We start from the raw sequence: 14,076 nt of genomic DNA, 5'->3' as shown, positions 1-14,076 counted from the left end.
GACATGTGGTGGCATGGAGAAAGAGGGAGGACTGGATGAATGATTGTTTAATTAATTAACTGGATGAAGGGATGGATGGTTGGAGGGACGTGTGGATGTTAATGCCCTGTGTGGTGTCCTCTCTGTTGCAGCCCCAGCCGAGCCAGAGGAGGAGCCGCCATCGCCGCCGGTCCTGGGCGAGCTCAGGGCCTCCCACGTCAGCCCCGACTCCGTCCAGCTGGAGTGGAGCGTCCGCGAGGGCACCTTTGACTCCTTCACGGTGCAGTACAGGGACGCCCAGGGGCAGCCCCAGGCGGTGCCTGTGGACGGTGATTCGCGCACGGTGAGCGTGCCGGGGCTGTCACCGTCCCGCCGCTACAAGTTCAACCTGTATGGGGTGTGGGGTCGGAAGCGCCTGGGCCCCATCTCCACCGACGCCGTCACAGGTGAGGGGGCTCTGGGCTCTCTCTGCACCCCGGGTTTGCAGTGGCAGAAGGTTGGGGAGGGCCGTGGTGGGTCACTTGGGTGTGAGCATTCCAGGAGCAATGGATGGAGGAGTGCAGGGAAGAATGGTTGATTGGATGGGAGGAAATATGGATGGTTGGATGGATAAATAGAGAGAGAGAGAAGGTTGCACGGGGAGACAGAGCAAGGGATTGGTGTGTGGATGAAAGGGATGACGAAGACAGGGATGAATGAATGGATGACGACATGGGTGACGATACCCAGCGTTACTGGGCAGAGAGATGGTTTGTTGGGGTGTTTGGTTGAGGGTTGGGTGATTCGGTGGATGACTGGAGACCCGACGGTGAGGGGAAGGGTGCCTGCGTGGATGTGTGGGAGGCTGCTGGGTAGAAGAGTGTTAGGGATGGTTGGAAGGAGAGGTGGGTGGGTGCTTGGGCGGCCAGATACCTGGAGGGGGGATTTCTTGAGTGGATGGATGGATGGACAGAGGAGTGTTTGGGTAGAAAATGGATGGATGGGTGGATGCACTGACATGGACATGGTGGCACAACAGAGAAGGAATCAAAGGGACAATGGCTGGATGGAATGAAGGACGGAAAATAAGTCGGAGTGTGTCTGGTTGAGGCAGGCTGTCAGCTGGGTGGGTAATCAGGTGGACGGAGTGCTGGGGAGATGGGGATGGACAGGGCTGTAAGTTTGGGAGGATGATGGGTTGAAGGGTTAAGGCTGGATGGAAGGACAGGAGGGAGTATGGCTGAGTGAGGGGCTAAACGGGGCGATGAGGAGTTGAACGGCTGGATGGAGGGGACTATGGCTGGACAGAACAAAGGATGGACACTTTGATGTTTGTAACCTGCGTGGTGTCCTCTCTGTTGCAGCCCCAGCCGAGCCAGAGGAGGAACCGCCATTGCCGCCGGTCCTGGGCGAGCTCAGGGCCTCCCACGTCAGCCCCGACTCCGTCCAGCTGGAGTGGAGCGTCCGCGAGGGCACCTTTGACTCCTTCACGGTGCAGTACAGGGACCCCCAGGGGCAGCCCCAGGCGGTGCCCGTGGACGGTGGCTCGCGCACGGTGAGCGTGCCGGGGCTGTCGCCATCCCGCCGCTACAAGTTCAACCTGTACGGGGTGTGGGGTCGGAAGCGCCTGGGCCCCGTCTCCACCGACGCCGTCACAGGTGAGGGGGGCTCTGGGCTCTCTCTGCACCCCGGGTTTGCAGTGGCAGAAGGTTGGGGAGGGCCGTGGTGGGTCACTTGTTTGTCTTGGGAAACGGGAAGACCTGTTGGGTGTGATGTGGGGCTGGATCATGGATGGGTGCTTGGAAGGTTGGAAGGATGAGGGGACGGGTGGGTGGGTGCATATTTGGATGGGTGGACGAATGGACAAATTGTGGGCTGGGGCCCTCATTGCAAGAAGGAAATTGAGGTTCTGGAGCGTATCCAGAGAAGGGCAACGAAGGTGGTGAAGGGCCTGGAGACCAGGTCTGATGGGCAGCGGCTGAGGGAACTGGGGTGCCCGGGGTGGTGGTGGGGTCACCATCCCAGGAGGTAATGAAATGACGAGTAGATGAGGTGCTACGGGACATGCTTTAGTGGTGGGCTGGGCACTGCTGGGCTAATGATTGGACTTGATGATCTCCAAGTCCTTTCCCAACCACGATGATTCCGTGATGCCGTGGTTGAATGTGTGTTTGGTTCGTGGGCTGGATATGTGATTGGGTGGTTGTGTGTCCAGAGAGTTGGATGAGAGCGGGAATCATTGGACGATGGGTGGTGGGACTGTTGGTTGGATGAGTGTTTGTCTGGAGGGAGAAAGGAGCGTCTGTTTGGTTGGATGGTTGAATGGAGGTGTGGATTCAAGGAGTGAAATATGGAGAGATCGGAGAGAGAAATAGTTGGATGGATGGATGGTTGTGTGGGTGGGTGGTTGGGTAGCTGACGGTGGGAGGTTGGTGATTAGGTTGATTTTAAGGATAGATGGTTGAAGAGATGGCTGCCTGGGTCTGTGAGAGTTTTGGTGGTAGGATGGGTGGTAAGAAGGACGGATTGAAGGAGCAATGGATGGAGGAGTTCAGGGAAGAGTGGTTGATTGGATGGGTGGAAGCATAGATGGTTGGATGGAGAAATGGAGGGAGAGAGAAGGTTGCACGGGGAGGCAGAGCAAGGGATTGGTGTGTGGATGAAAGGGATGACGAAGACATGGATGAATGAATGGATGATGACATGGGTGACCAAACCCAGCGTTACTGGGCAGAGAGATGGTTTTTTGGGGTGTTTTGTTGAGGGTTGGGTGATTCGGTGGATGACTTGAGATCCAATGGTGAGCGGAAGGGTGCCTGCGTGGATGTGTGGGAGGCTGCTGGGTAGAAGAGCATTAGGGATGGTTGGAAGGAGAGGTGGGTGGGTGCTTGGGTGGCCTGATACCTGGAGAGGGGATTTCTTGGGTGGATGGACAGATGGTCAGAGCAGTGGTTGGGTAGAAAATGGATGGATGGACGGGTGGATGAACTGACAAAGGACGTGGTGGCGCAACGCACCGAGAATGGGAGGGGCAATGACTGGATGGAATAAATGGGGGAAAATAAGTCGGAGTGTGTCTGGTTGAGGCAGGCTGTTAGCCGGGTGGGTAATCAGGTGGACGGAGTGGTGGGGAGATGGGGATGGACAGAGCCGTATGTTTGGGAGGATGATGGGTTGAAGGGTTAAGGCTGGATGGAAGGACAGGAGGGAGTATGGCTGAGTGAGGGGCTAAACGGGGCGATGAGGAGTTGAATGGCTGGATGGAGGGGACTATGGCTGGACAGAACAAAGGATGGACCCTTTTGCTGGGAATGAGTTGAATGGATGGATGGAAGACACTATGGAGGGAGGCTGATGTGTAGGAAAGCGTTAGAGATGGCTGGAAGGAGATGTGGGTGGGTGCTTGGGTGGCCTGATACCTGGAGGGGGGATTTACTGAGTAGCTGTATGGACGTCTGGATGGTTGGAAGGACGTGTGGATGTTGATGCCCTGCGTGGTGGCCTCTCTGTTGCAGCCGAGCCAGAGGAGGAACCGCCATCGCCGCCGGTCCTGGGCGAGCTCAGGGCCTCCCACGTCAGCCCCGACTCCGTCCAGCTGGAGTGGAGCGTCCCCGAGGGCACCTTTGACTCCTTCACGGTGCAGTACAGGGACGCCCAGGGGCAGCCCCAGGCGGTGCCCGTGGACGGTGATTCGCGCACGGTGAGCGTGCCAGGGCTGTCGCCGTCCCGCCGCTACAAGTTCAACCTGTACGGGGTGTGGGGTCGGAAGCGCCTGGGCCCCGTCTCCACCGACGCCGTCACAGGTGAGGGGGGCTCTGGGCTCTCTCTGCACCCCGGGTTTGCAGTGGCAGAAGGTTGGGCAGGGCCGTGGTGGGTCACTTGGGTCACGTGGGAGTGGGCAACATCTCTTGGGTACTCATAAGGGTGTGGATGATGTGATGGGTGGGTGCAATTGGAAGTTTGGATAGGTGGATGGATAGACGGATGGCTGGAAGGATGGATGGCTGGAAGGATGGATGGCTGGAAGTTTGAATGGTTGGACGGATGGACGGATGGACGGATGGATGGATTTTTGGCTGTTTGGATGGATGGCTGGGAAAAAGTTTGGGTGGACTGGTTGATGGCTGGATAGAGGAATGGATGGAAGCACGGGCAGATGAAATTGTGGGAGGCCCCATGGATAATTGGAGCGTTTGAGGAAAGAGGGGATGGACGGGTGCCTGCTGGGGTAGCTGGGCTGACAGCGGATCAATGGATCGATGTGAGGGAGAAGGTTCATGGAGAGCTGATGGGTGACTGGGTGGAAGGCAGCATGAGTGGGTGGGAGTCGTGTGGATGGAGAGCTGGAGGGAAGGGTGGGTTTGTGTCTGTCTGGCATGTGCCTTGGCTGCCGAAGGGCTGCTGGGGTGGGTGAGTGGATGGGTGGACGGAGAGGGGAAGGAGTGGGCCATGGATGGAAGGGGGCTGACTGGGTAAGGTGGGTGCTGGGTGGGTGATTAGATGGCTGTAGGAGCAGGCAGATAGATGGATGGAGCAGATGGATGGATGGGTCGAAGGATGGGTGAAGATTTGTGTCAGTCTGGGTGTTGCAGGCATTGAAAGGTGGTTTGGAGGGTTGGATGGGTGAATGGTTTAGATGGGAGTATGGAAGGTGGGTGGATGGACACTGGGTGGGTGTGTTGGATGTCTGTTTGGTCGGAGGAGTGGTGGGTGAGATGTTTTGGTGTTTGAGTGGAGGAATGGATTCAGGGAGGGATTGTTGGAGAACTTTGCATGGCAAGAGCTTTGTTGGAAACCTGGAGGGGTGGATTTTGTTGTGGCATGGACAGATGGATATTTGGGTGGTTTGATGGGTGTTTGGGTGGGTTGAGGCACGGATGGATGGAGGGATGGATGATCAGAGGATTGTGTGGCTGTGCTGCGGACTGGATGGTTGATTGGGTGAGTGGATGGATAGATGGATGTATTTAGGATGGATGGATGGATATGGGGATGGGTGAACATGTGGTGGCATGGAGAAAGAGGGAGGACTGGATGAATGATTGTTTAATTAATTAACTGGATGAACGGATGGATGGTTGGAGGGACGTGTGGATGTTGATGCCCTGCGTGGTGTCCTCTCTGTTGCAGCCCCAGCCGAGCCGGAGGAGGAACCGCCATCGCCGCCGGTCCTGGGCGAGCTCAGGGCCTCCCACGTCAGCCCCGACTCCGTCCAGCTGGAGTGGAGCGTCCCTGAGGGCACCTTTGACTCCTTCACGGTGCAGTACAAGGACGCCCAGGGGCAGCCCCAGGCGGTGCCCGTGGACGGTGGCTCGCGCACGGTGAGCGTGCCGGGGCTGTCGCCGTCCCGCCGCTACAAGTTCAACCTTTACGGGATGTGGGGTCGGAAGCGCCTGGGCCCCATCTCCACCGACGCTGTCACAGGTGAGGGGGGCTCTGGGCTCTCTCTGCACCCCGGGTTTGCAGTGGCAGAAGGTTGGGGAGGGCCGTGGTGGGTCACTTGGGTGTCTTGTGTAATGGGGAGAGCTGTTGGGTGTGCTTTGGGATGGAATCTATGGATGGGGGCTTGGAAGGGTGGAGGGATGAAGGGATGGGTGAACAGGTGGACAGAAGGATGAGTAGAGGGATGGATGGGCAGGTGGGTGGATGAGCGGATGAGAGGTTGTGTCTAGTTTGTGGGCTGGATGTGTCATTGTGTGATGGTGTGGCCGCTGAGCTGGGTGGATGGATGGTGAGATGGGTGTTTGGGTGTGTTGATTGGAGGAATAAAGGTGCATGTGATAGGTTGTGTGTTGGAATGGAGGTGTTGATTGGAGGACTGCTGAATGGGAAAAGGTGATGGAGAGCTGAGGGATTCAGTGGACGGAGGGATAGAAAAGAGATGGACGAATTGGGGGAGGGATGTGTTTGATGTTTCTGCCCTGCTTTGTTTTGCTGGACGGCTGGAAGTTTGGAAGGGTGGAAGCTTGGGAATGACTGATTGCTTGAGGAGATGGATAGATGGAAGGATGGATGGATGATTCAAGGGATCCCTGGATGGAAGGATGGATGGATGGATGGATGGATGGACGGGTGGATCAACGGGTGGCTTTTTGGATGGGTGGACTGGTTGCTGGCTGGATAGAGGAATGGACGGAAGCACGGGCGGATGGAAGTGTGGGAGGCTCCATGGATAATCGGAGCTTTTGAGGAAAGAGGGGATGGACGGGTTCCTGCTGGGGTAGCTGGGCTGATGACGGATCGATGTACTGATGTGAGGGAGAAGGTTCATGGAGAGCTGATGGGTGACTGGGTGGAAGGCAGCATGGGTGGGTGGGAGACGCGTGGATGGAGAGCTGGAGGGAAGGGTGGGTTTGTGTCTGTCTGGCATGTGCCTTGGCTGCTGAAGGGCTGCTGGGGTGGGTGAGTGGATGGGTGGACGGAGAGGGGGAGGAGTGGGAGGGGGAATGGTTGGGTGAGGCAAGGGCTGGTTGGACGATTACATATCTGTAGGGACAGGCCGATGGATGGATGGATGGATGGATGGATGGATGGATGGATTGATGTGTGGAAGGATGGATGAGTTGGTGGGTGGGTGGATGGATGGATGTCTTTCCCCAGTGTGTCCTGCACAGTGCTGTCCCTGTTGCAGCCCCAGCCGAGCCGGAGGAGGAGCCGCCATCGCCGCCGGTCCTGGGCGAGCTCAGGGCCTCCCACGTCAGCCCCGACTCCGTCCAGCTGGAGTGGAGCGTCCCCGAGGGCACCTTTGACTCCTTCACGGTGCAGTACAAAGACGCCCAGGGGCAGCCCCAGGCAGTGCCCGTGGATGGTGGCTCGCGCACGGTGAGCGTGCCGGGGCTGTCGCCGTCCCGCCGCTACAAGTTCAACCTGTACGGGGTGTGGGGTCGGAAGCGCCTGGGCCCCGTCTCCACCGACGCCGTCACAGGTGAGGGGGGCTCTGGGCTCTCTCTGCACCCCGGGTTTGCAGTGGCAGAAGGTTGGGGAGGGCTGTGGTGGGTCACTTGGGTGTGAGCATTCAAGGAGCAATGGATGGAGGAGTGCAGGGAAGAATGGTTGATTGGATGGGAGGAAACATGGGTGGTTGGATGGAGAAATGGAGGGAGAGACAAGGTTGCACGGGGAGACAGAGCAAGGGATTGGTGTGTGGACGAAAGGGATAACGAAGACATGGATGAATGAATGGATGACGACATGGGTGACCAAACCCAGCGTTACTGGGCAGAGAGATGGTTTGTTGGGGTGTTTGGTTGAGGGTTGGGTGTTTCGGAGGCTGACTGGAGACCCGATGGTGAGGGGAAGGTTGCCTGCGTGGTTGTGTGGGAGGCTGCTGGGTAGAAGAGTGTTAGGGTTGGTTGGAAGGAAAGGTGGGTGGGTGCTTGGGCGGCCAGATACCTGGAGGGGGGATTTCTTGAGTGGACGGACAGATGGACAGAGGAGTGGTTGGGTAGATAATGGGTGGGTGGACGGGTGGATGCACTCACAAAAAACATAGTGGTGCAATGCACCGAGAATGGGAGGGACAATTACTGGATGGAATGAAGGACGGAATATAAGTCGGAGTGTGTCTGGTTGAGGCAGGCTCTTAGCCGGGTGGGCAATCAGGTGGCTGGAGTGGTGGGGAGATGGGGATGGACAGGGCTGTATGTTTGGGAGGATGATGGGTTGAAGGGTTAAGGCTGGATGGAAGGACAGGAGGGAGTATGGCTGAGTGAGGGGATAAACGGGGTGGTGATGAGTTGAATGGCTGGATGGAGGGTACTATGGCTGGACAGAACAAAGGATGGACCCTTTTGCTGGGAATGAGTTGAATGGATGGATGGAAGACACTGTGGCTGGGAGGTTGATGTGTTGAAAGCGTTAGAGATGGCTGGAAGGAGATGTGGGTGGGTGCTTGGGTGGCCTGATACCTGGAGGGGGGATTTACTGAGTAGCTGTATGGACGTCTGGATGGTTGGAAGGACGTGTGGATGTTGATGCCCTGCGTGGTGGCCTCTCTGTTGCAGCCCCAGCCGAGCCAGAGGAGGAACCGCCATCGCCGCCGGTCCTGGGCGATCTCAGGGCCTCCCACGTCAGCCCCGACTCCATCCAGCTGGAGTGGAGCGTCCCCGAGGGCACCTTTGACTCCTTCACGGTGCAGTACAGGGACGCCCAGGGGCAGCCCCAGGCGGTGCCCGTGGACGGTGGCTCGCGCACGGTGAGCGTGCTGGGGCTGTCTCCGTCCCGCCGCTACAAGTTCAACCTGTACGGGGTGTGGGGTCGGAAGCGCCTGGGCCCCATCTCCACCGACGCCGTCACAGGTGAGGGGGGCTCTGGGCTCTCTCTGCACCCCGGGTTTGCAGTGGCAGAAGGTTGGGCGGGGCGAATTTTCGACGATTGACTTGTTCGATGGGTGAACAGGTGGACAGAAGGATGAGTAGAGGGATGGATGGGCGGGTGGATGGATGAGTGGATGAGAGGTTGGTGTTTGTGTCTAGTTTGTGGGCTGGATGTGTCATTGGGTGATGGTGTGGCCACCCAGCCGGGTGGATGGATGGTGAGATGGGTGTCTGGGTGTGTTGATTGGAGGAATAAAGGTGTGTCTGATAGGTTGCGTGTTGGAATGGAGGTGTTGATTCAAGGACCGCTGAATGGCGAAGGGTAATGGAGAGATGAGGAATTCAGTGTGCGGAGGGATGTCAAAGAGATGGATGGATTGATGGAGGGGCATGTGTGATGTTTCTGCCCTCCTTTGTTTTGCTGCATGGAAGGATGGAAGATGGAAGCTTGGGAAATGGCTAATTGACTGCTTGAGGAGATGGATGGATGGAAGGATGGATGGGTGGGTGTAAAATTGCTTGGGTGAACTGGTTGATGGTTAGATAGAGGAATGGATGGAAGCACGGGCGGATGGAAGCGTGGGAGGTCCGATGGGTAATTGGAGCGTTTAAGGAACGAGGGGATGGATGGGTGCTGCTGGCATAGCTGGGCTGACAATGGATTGATGGACCGATGTGAGGGAGAAGGTTCACGGAGAGCTGATGGGTGACTGGGTGGAAGGCAGCATGAGTAGGTGAGAGGCACATGGATGGAGAGCAGTTGGGAAGGGCAGGTTTCTGTCGGTCTGGCATGTGCATTGGCTGCCGAAGGGCTGCTGGGGTGGGTGAGTGGATGGGTGGACGGAGAGGAGGAGGAGTGGGCCATGGGTGGAAGGGGGCTGGCTGGGTGAAGCGAGTGCTGGGTAGGTGATTAGTTGGCTGTAGAGACAGGCAGATAGATGGATGGAGTGGATGGATGGATGGGTCGATGGATGGGTGAAGATTCGCGTGAGTCTGGGTGTTGCAGGGATTGAAAGGTGGTTTGGAGGGTTGGATGGGCAAATGGTTAGATGGGAGTATGGAAGGTGGGTGGATGGACACTGGGTGAGTGTGTTGGATGTGTGTTTAGTCCGATGAGTGGTGGGTGAGATGTTTTGGTGTTTGAGTGGAGGAATGGATTCAGGGAGGGATTGTTGGAGAACTTTGCATGGCAAGAGCTTTGTTGGAAACCTGGAGGGATGGATTTTGTTGTGGCATGGACAGATGGATATTTGGGTGGTTTAATGGGTGTTTGGGTGGGTTGAGGCACGGATGGATGGAGGGATGGATGATCAGAGGTCTGTGTGGCTGTGCTGCGGACTGGATGGTTGATTGGGTTGGTGGATGGATAGATGGATGGATGGATGGATGGACATGTGGTGGCATGGAGAAAGAGGGAGGACTGGATGAATGATTGTTTAATTAATTAACTGGATGAAGGGATGGATGGTTGGAGGGACGTGTGGATGTTGATGCCCTGCGTGGTGGCCTCTCTGTTGCAGCCCCAGCAGAGCCGGAGGAGGAACCGCCATCGCCGCCGGTCCTGGGCGAGCTCAGGGCCTCCCACGTCAGCCCCGACTCCGTCCAGCTGGAGTGGAGCGTCCCCGAGGGCACCTTTGACTCCTTCACGGTGCAGTACAGGGACGCCCAGGGGCAGCCCCAGGCGGTGCCCGTGGACGGTGGCTCGCGCACGGTGAGCGTGCCGGGGCTGTCGCCGTCCCGCCGCTACAAGTTCAACCTGTACGGGGTGTGGGGTCGGAAACGCCTGGGCCCCGTCTCCACCGACGTCGTCACAGGTGAGGGGGGCTCTGGGCTCTCTCTGCAGCCGGGGTTTGCAGTGGCAGAAGGGTTGGCAGGGCCGTGGGGGGTCACTCGAGTCACGTGCGAACGGGCAACATCTCTCGGGTGCTGACAAAGGTGTGGATGATGGGATGGGTGGGTGCAATTGGAAGGTTGGATGGGTGGATGGATAGATGGATGGCTGGAAGGGTGGATGGCTGGAAGGGTGGGTGGATGGATGGATGGATCGATGGATATTTGGATGGGTGGCTGGAAAAACGTTCGGTTGGACTGGTTGATGGCTGGATAGAGGAATGGATGGAATCATGGGCAGATGGAATTGTGGGAGGCCCCATGGATTGTTGGAGCATTTTAGGAACAAGGGGATGGACAGGTTCCTGCTGGGATAGCTGGGCTGAGAACGCATCCATGGACCGATGTGAGGGAGAAGGTTCATGGAGAGCTGATGGGTGACTGGGTGGAAGGCAGCATGGGTGGGTGGGAGTCGTGTGGATGGAGAGCTGGAGGGAAGGGTGGGTTTGTGTCTGTCTGGCATGTGCCTTGGCTGCTGAAGGGCTGCTGGGGTGGTTGAGTGGATGGGTGGACGGAGAGGGGGAGGAGTGGGCCATGGGTGGAAGGGGGCTGGCTGGGTAAGGCGGGCGCTGAGTGGGTGATTAGATGTCTGTAGGGACAGGCAGATGGATGGATGGAGCGGATGGATGGGTGAAGATTCGGGTATGTCTGGGTGTTGCGGGTATTGAGAGGTGGTTTGGAGGGTTGGATGGGCTCCTGGTTAGATGGGATGTGGATGTGGATGGATGTGGGGATGGATGGACATGTGGTGGCATGGAGAAAGAGGGAGCATGGGATGAATGAGTCTTTAATTTCCTGAATGTATGGACGGATGGATGGTTGGAGGGACTTGTGGATGTTGATGCCCTGCATGGTGTCATCTCTGTTGCAGCCCCAGCTGAGCCTGAGGAGGAACCGCCATCGCCGCCGGTCCTGGGCGAGCTCAGGGCCTCCCACGTCAGCCCCGACTCCGTCCAGCTGGAGTGGAGCGTCCCCGAGGGCACCTTTGACTCCTTCACGGTGCAGTACAAGGACGCCCAGGGGCAGCCCCAGGCGGTGCCCGTGGACGGTGGCTCGCGCACGGTGAGCGTGCCGGGGCTGTCGCCGTCCCGCCGCTACAAGTTCAACCTGTACGGGGTGTGGGGTCGGAAGCGCCTGGGCCCCGTCTCCACTGACGCCGTCACAGGTGAGGGGGGCTCTGGGCTCTCTCTGCACCCCGGGTTTGCAGTGGCAGAAGGTTGGGGAGGGCCGTGGTGGGTCACTTGGGTGTCTTGTGTAATGGGGAGAGCTGTTGGGTGTGCTTTGGGATGGAATCTATGGATGGGGGCTTGGAAGGGTGGAGGGATAAAGGGATGGGTGAACAGGTGGACAGAAGGATGAGTAGAGGGATGGATGGGCAGGTGGGTGGATGAACGGATGAGAGGTTGTGTCTAGTTTGTGGGCTGGATGTGTCATTGGGTAATGGTGTGGCCGCTGAGCTGGGTGGATGGATGGTGAGATGGGTGTTTGGGTGTGTTGATTGGAGGAATAAAGGTGCATGTGATAGGTTTTGTGTTGGAATGGAGGTGTTGATTGGAGGACTGCTGAATGGGAAAAGGTGATGGAGAGATGAGGGATTCAGTGGATGAAGGAATAGAAAAGAGATGGACGAATTGTTGGCGGGATGTGTTTGATGTTTCAGCCCCGCTTTGTTTTGCTGGATGGCTGGAAGTTTGGAAGGATGGAAGGATGGAAGCATGGGAATGACTGATTGATTGCTTGAGGAGATGGATGGATGGATGGATGGATGGATGGATGGATGGATGGATGGATGGATGGATGAATGGATGGATGGATGAGTGAATCAGGGGATCCCTGGATGGATGGATGGATGGACGGACGGACGGACGTATGGAAGGATGGATGGACGGATGGACGGGTGGATGGACGGGTGGATCAATGGGTGGATCAACGGGTGGATATTTGGATGGATGGACTGGTTGCTGGCTGGATAGAGGAATGGATGGAAGCATGGACGGATGGAAGTGTGGGAGGCCTCATGGATAGTCGGAGCATTTGAGGAAAGAGGGGATGGACGGGTTCCTGCTGGGGTAGCTGGGCTGATGACGGATCGATGGACCTATGTCAGGGAGAAGGTTCATGGAGAGCTGATGGGTGACTGGGTGGAAGGCAGCATGGGTGGGTGGGAGACGCGTGGATGGAGAGCTGGAGGGAAGGGTGGGTTTGTGTCTGTCTGGCATGTGCATTGCCTGCTAAAGGGCTGCTGGGGTGGGTGAGTGGATGGGTGGACGGGGAGGGCGAGGAGTGGGAAGCGGGATGGTTGCGTGAGGCAAGTGCTGGGTGGGCGATTAGATGGCTGTAGGGACAGGCCGATGGAGTGATGGATGGATGGAGGGATGGACGTAAGGATGGATGAGTGGGTTGGTGGATGGATGGTTGGATGGATGGATGTCTTTCCCCAGTGTGTCCTGCACAGTGCTGTCCCTGTTGCAGCTGCAGCCCCACCAGAGGAGGAACCGCCATCGCCGCCGGTCCTGGGCGAGCTCAGGGCCTCCCACTTCAGCCCCGACTCCGTCCAGCTGGAGTGGAGCGTCCCCGAGGGCACCTTTGACTCCTTCACGGTGCAGTACAAGGACGCCCAGGGGCAGCCCCAGGCGGTGCCCGTGGACGGTGGCTCGCGCACGGTGAGCGTGCCGGGGCTGTCGCCGTCCCGCCGCTACAAGTTCAACCTGTACGGGGTGTGGGGTCGGAAGCGCCTGGGCCCCGTCTCCACCGACGCCGTCACAGGTGAGGGGGGCTCTGGGCTCTCTCTGCACCCCGGGTTTGCAGTGGCAGAATGTTGGGGAGGGCCGTGGTGGGTCACTTGGGTCACGTGCGCACGAGCAACATCTCTTGGGTGCTGACAAGGGTGTGGATGATGGGATGGGTGGGTGTAATTGGAAGGTTGGATGGGTGGATGGATAGATGGATGGCTGGAATGACGGATGGCTAGAAGGTTGGATGGATGGATGGATGGATGGATGGATGGATGAACGTATGGATGGATTTTTGGCCTATTGGATGGGTGGTTGGAAAAAAGTTTGGTTGGACTGGTTGATGGCTGGATAGGGGAATGGATGGAATGACGGGCAGATGGAATTGTGGGAGGCCCCATGGATAATTGGAGCATTTAAGGAACGAGGGGATGGATGGGTGCCTGCTGGGATAGCTGGGCTGAGAACGCATCCATGGACCGATGTGAGGGAGAAGGTTCATGGAGAGCTGATGGGTGACTGGGTGGAAGGCAGCATGGGTGGGTGGGAGACGCGTGGATGGGGAGCTGGAGGGAAGGGTGGGTTTGTGTCTGTCTGGCATGTGCCTTGGCTGCCGAAGGGCTGCTGGGGTAGGTGAGTGGATGGGTGGACGGAGAGGGGAAGGAGTGGGCCATGGGTGGAATGGGGCTGGCTGGGTGAGGCAAGTGCTGGATGGGCGATTAGATGGCTGTAGGGACAGGCAGAGGGATGGATGGATGGATGGGTCAATGGATGGGTGAAGATTTGTGTGAGTCTGTGTGTTGCAGGGATTGAAAGGTGGTTTGGAGGGTTGGATGGGCAAATGGTTAGATGGGAGTATGGAAGGTGGGTGGATGGACACTGGGTGGGGGTGTTGGATGTGTGTTTGATCCGATGAGTGGTGGGTGAGATGTTTTGGTGTTTGAGTGGAGGAATGGATTCAGGGAGGGATTGTTGGAGAAATTTCATGGCAAGAGCTTTGTTGGAAACCTGGAAGGATGGATTTTGTTGTGGCATGGACAGATGGATGTTTGGGTGGTTTGATGGGTGTTTGGGTGGGTTGAGGCACGGATGGATGGAGGGATGGATGATCAGAGGACTGTGTGGCTGTGCTGTGGACTGGTTGGTTGATTGGGTGGGTGGATGGATAGATGGCTGTATTT

At 57.6% G+C, this 14,076-nt stretch overlaps 1 protein-coding gene across 1 annotated transcript in view; it reads left to right on the top strand.

Moving 5' to 3' along the window:
• Positions 1 to 14,076, top strand: part of TNXB (tenascin XB) — a 67,077-nt gene that overhangs the window by 32,865 nt on the left and 20,136 nt on the right. Inside the window, exons 23-32 of the mRNA XM_086480971.1 lie at positions 132 to 475; positions 1,334 to 1,616; positions 3,474 to 3,761; positions 5,089 to 5,382; positions 6,590 to 6,883; positions 7,962 to 8,255; positions 9,794 to 10,087; positions 11,035 to 11,328; positions 12,332 to 12,335; positions 12,619 to 12,929. Of these exons, the coding sequence (XP_086337097.1) occupies positions 132 to 475; positions 1,334 to 1,616; positions 3,474 to 3,761; positions 5,089 to 5,382; positions 6,590 to 6,883; positions 7,962 to 8,255; positions 9,794 to 10,087; positions 11,035 to 11,328; positions 12,332 to 12,335; positions 12,619 to 12,929 (2,700 nt within the window). The remainder of the gene's footprint in view (positions 1 to 131; positions 476 to 1,333; positions 1,617 to 3,473; positions 3,762 to 5,088; positions 5,383 to 6,589; positions 6,884 to 7,961; positions 8,256 to 9,793; positions 10,088 to 11,034; positions 11,329 to 12,331; positions 12,336 to 12,618; positions 12,930 to 14,076) is intronic.

This window comes from Leptosomus discolor, unplaced genomic scaffold (assembly GCF_034619465.1).
Source record: "Leptosomus discolor isolate bLepDis1 unplaced genomic scaffold, bLepDis1.hap2 HAP2_SCAFFOLD_133, whole genome shotgun sequence".
NCBI lineage: Eukaryota > Metazoa > Chordata > Aves > Leptosomiformes > Leptosomidae > Leptosomus > Leptosomus discolor.
This window is presented reverse-complemented; position numbering and strand designations above follow the sequence as displayed.